The following is a 4,039-nucleotide window of genomic DNA, read 5'->3' on the forward strand; positions in this document are numbered from 1 at the left end:
CTGTGGATTAGCCACTAATTGCATTATCACTCCTTCCCTATATAAAAGGGGAGCCAGAGGCAGAAGTCACCACAGTTTCCAGCAAGCCAGGAGCTGTCTGCATCTCAGGAGAGGGGTCAGCAGGAGAAACTCTACAGCCATGGGAGAGCCTGGGTCCAGATCTTTTCCAAGCCCACCTGTTTTGGTGAGTATGGGATCCTTACTGACCACAAGAATGTCCATTTGCGCCTTTTTTTCCCTGTAGAACACCTTTACAGTTAGCAGGGAGTTGTTCTTAAAACTAGACGCTACGTGGTGGAAAGTTATACCCTAGGTGTTAATATTTGTTGAATAATATTTAAGGTATTCTCATCTTTCCCCATGACGCTATGGGGATAGTAGCTCTGATTATGGGATAATGGCTCTGATTTTTTTTTAAAAAAAAATCCAACATCACTAGGAAGGGGAAGAAGTATTATTTAGCCTTGCATTCTTCAAATTGTCTCCCTCTCTGGAAAGTTCTTGAACCAGAAATTGCTTGGTCCCTTTAAAAAAAATAGTTCTCTGGTAAAATTTCATGATTAGTTAGTCCTTCCCTAAACTCACTGTCACGATTCACTGTAGTGAATTTCTTTCTTTTCTGTTTCTCCCTTTCTCCTTCCTCCATCCTTCTCTGTCTCTCCCTTCTTGTTCATTATGGAACTTAAATATATCTGATATTCTATCCCATTGGAAACAGATGCTCAGTGCTACAAAGCAAAGTCAGCACTGAGACAGTGGATCTCTCAGCAAGGCAATCTTTACTTTCTGCAGAAAGGGTACCCTTTCTGGGCACCAAGCATCTGTTTCCAACAATCAGAAATTTGTTTTTAGTGTGCTTATTATGTCTTCCTTCCAACCAAGATGAAAATCAACAGAACAGTGACTTGATGAAGTTTATTTCTGTATCAGGGGTTCTACTGCACAGCTTGGCACATCATAGTTGCCCTGTACCTAAAGGGACTAAATAATTTTCCCTCCAAACTGGAACCTTTTGGGTAGTGTAAAGGGTATCAATCTTTATGCCAGGACAACAGAAATGAAATGAGAAGGACAGAAATGAAGGCTTTAGAATGAAAAGTGCACTGATGAGGTTTGCGGTTGAAACAGCTTCATGAGACCAGAGTCTTCCAATTTGAGATAGAGCAAGAAAGGACTTCAAATCTTAAGGAGCACTTCATCATCTTTTGAAGCATGTCATCAAAACACGCTCTCATTGTATAATTCTAGTTAATTGAGCTTATTAGAAACAGAAAGTAAACATGGTGTTCTGAGGTTTTTCTTCATGAGCAGGAGGAGTTCAGGTGAAGATGGGACCTGGGTGTAGCAGTAAGTATTTAAGGGTTGGTACATGTACGATTTATTTCTTTGGAGACCAGGGAGTCAAGGAGCTATGAAAATGATGTGTCCTGAAGCACAGCAGAAAGAGAGACAGAGAAATCTGAGGTCTTGGGTAACAGGGAACTCTGGGATCCTGGTGTCCTGTTGGGGATGGGTCAGGAGGCACCAGCATGTGTGTAGCTGACAGTGGCAGGGAATAGAAGAGAGGGGTGTCCTCTGAGGAGGGTGAGCGGGGATATGGTCTGGAATTGGCCCTGGGTCATGATCTTGAGCTTTCAATCCTTGGCTCACATCAGCCCAGTGAGGTCCCAGGACTCAGTGTCGATGCCTGGCACCTCTGCCAGCAGCATCAGCATCACACGGAGAAATGCAGACTCTTGGGTCCACCCTAGACTTCCCTGGGTTCAGGTCCGGAGATCTGGGTTTAAGAAACCTTGCAGGTGCTGAGGATGGATGGTGCCATTTGAGACACATTGAGAGGCTGGTGGGGAGATTGCACTAAGCTGAGAGAAGCCCCAAGAGCTGATCTTCTCCAGCTTCCATTTGGATGAAATTTCACATTCTTTTCTTTTGAAAGGGGAAGCTCAAAAGAAGCATGATACCCTGGGCCTTACAGAAGAAACGAGATATCCACGTGGCCAAGGCCCGTCGGAGACGAGCTGCCAGGGCTGCCCTCCCCGAGAGACTCACTAGCTGTATCTTCCAGAAGCCAGTGACAAGGATCAGGTCTCATCCTGACAACCAGGTCAGACACAAAAAAGGCGAGGAGCACCTGGAGAAGCCACGGCAGCTCTGTGCCTACCAGAGAATGCAGGCCCTGCCCTCCTGCAGCAGCCAAGGAGAAGGTTCTTCAAGTCCACTGGATTTGGACAGCATCTTAAGTGTTCTTGCTCCAGGCATGGCTGGGGAATCTCTGGACAGAGCCGGTGCTGAGCTCACACATAGCCAGCCTGAGCCCACCCCTGGGCAGCTTCCAGCTGGGGCAGGGGCTCCCCCAGGAGTGGGTTGTCAGCTCCCACCGCCCTTCTCTGGCCAATTGGTGACTCATGCAGATATCCGGAGACAGGCCCGGAAGGTGAAGAAAGCCAGGGAGAGACTGGCCAAGGCCTTGCAGACAGACAGGCTGGCCCGGGAGGCAGACAGAAATGCTGACAAGTAGATAAAGTGAAGGAGGAGGGGGTGGTCAGAAGCTGTGGGAATTGGCCCCGGGCGTGGGGGGGTTGTCAGTGGAGACAGTCCTGGGTTTTAGGTCCCTATCTTTTAATTCCCATCCTCTTTGCTAGTATGAATTGTCCCACTTTCTCCTTCCCCACCTGTTCTTTATTAAAAGTATTTAAAAGCAACAGGTATAAGGAGTGGAAGGTTCTGTGGTGAGAACTCGGGTTTCCTGGGACAGAGAGGGAGACCTTCACACATCATTGTACACCTCAATTTCTGTTTACCACGATTTTAATTAGTTTTTATATTCTAATTTAATTTTTGGCTGGGTGCTGTGGCTTATGCCTGTAGTCCCAGCACTTTGGGAGGCTGAGGTGGGCAGATCATGTGTGGCAGGCGTTTGGGACCAGCCTGGCCAATATGGCAAAACCCCATCTCTACTAAAAATACAAAAATTAGCCAGGAGTGGTGGCATGGCCCTATAGTCTCAGTTACTCAAGGGGCTGGGCAGGAGACTCACTTAAACCTGGGAGGTGGAGGTTGCAGTGAGCTGAGATTGCACCATTGCACTCCAACCTAGAGACAGAGCAAGACTCTTTCAAAAAAAAAAAAGCAAAAACAAAAACAAATGAACAAACAAAAACACCTCCAATTTAATTTCAGATGAAATCCTTAAAAAATGAAATTATGTAATTTTAAATGAAACAAATACAATACATAATTTAATAAAAATTGATTACATTTTAATTTTTCTTTTTTTTTTTGAAATTTTCAATCCATGGGTACATGAATATGTTATGTGGATATATTGGTTAAAGGTGGGGGTTGGGTTTGTAGTTTACGGTTACCCAAATATTGAACATTGAACCCAGTATCTAAGTTTTCAACCAATGGGTAATTAAATTCAATTAACCTAGCCTGAAGGATTATTCAGTGTTTTGTCGTTACATTTTCTCCTTGTAATATACGTTCTCAAGGAGGAATTGATAGGTATCCCAAGAGATTATTCTTTAATTAAACATTTTTACCCCATTTACTCTGATGTGCTTATCAGACATTTTGTACCTGTATCAAAATATCTCATGTACTACATAAATATAGACACATACTGTGTCCCTTCCAGCTGTTTCACTTTGAGTTTCCTTACCTCTTTCTCTTTCCCTATCATTGACCAAAACATGGAATGAAATACTTCACAGCAATTATTTTGTGCATGTTCTGGTTAGGTAGAAGCTACTGGTTGTGTTCACTCTTGTTATAACCAAGGGATGGAAAGGGCCACACTCTGAGTTGGAATCACGAGTCCTTTATTGCTGGCAATGGAGAGACAGCTCACACTCAAAATCTCTCGGCCCCAATGAAGGGGTATGATTTCCTTTTATATGCTGCTCAGGGTAAGGGGAGCAAAGCAGAATTTTACAGAAGCAGAATAAGCAAGTTACAGGAGGAGGCTGGTAACTAGGAGGCAGGAGGCTCCCATTATCGTGGATTAACTAAGGAGGGTACACACAAGCGGTTCCCA

General features: G+C 44.5%; 1 protein-coding gene across 1 annotated transcript; it reads left to right on the forward strand.

Annotated features, from left to right (window-relative positions):
- On the forward strand, positions 1–2,699 carry LOC100401598 (methyl-CpG-binding domain protein 3-like 2B). The gene is made up of 2 exons (XM_002761660.6): positions 1–184; positions 1,937–2,699. The coding sequence occupies exons 1-2, from the start codon at positions 140–142 to the stop codon at positions 2,516–2,518; spliced, it is 627 nt and encodes a 208-aa protein (XP_002761706.4). The 5' UTR covers positions 1–139; the 3' UTR covers positions 2,519–2,699.
- The last annotated feature ends 1,340 nt before the right edge of the window (positions 2,700–4,039 follow it).

This window comes from Callithrix jacchus, chromosome 22 (assembly GCF_049354715.1).
Source record: "Callithrix jacchus isolate 240 chromosome 22, calJac240_pri, whole genome shotgun sequence".
NCBI lineage: Eukaryota > Metazoa > Chordata > Mammalia > Primates > Cebidae > Callithrix > Callithrix jacchus.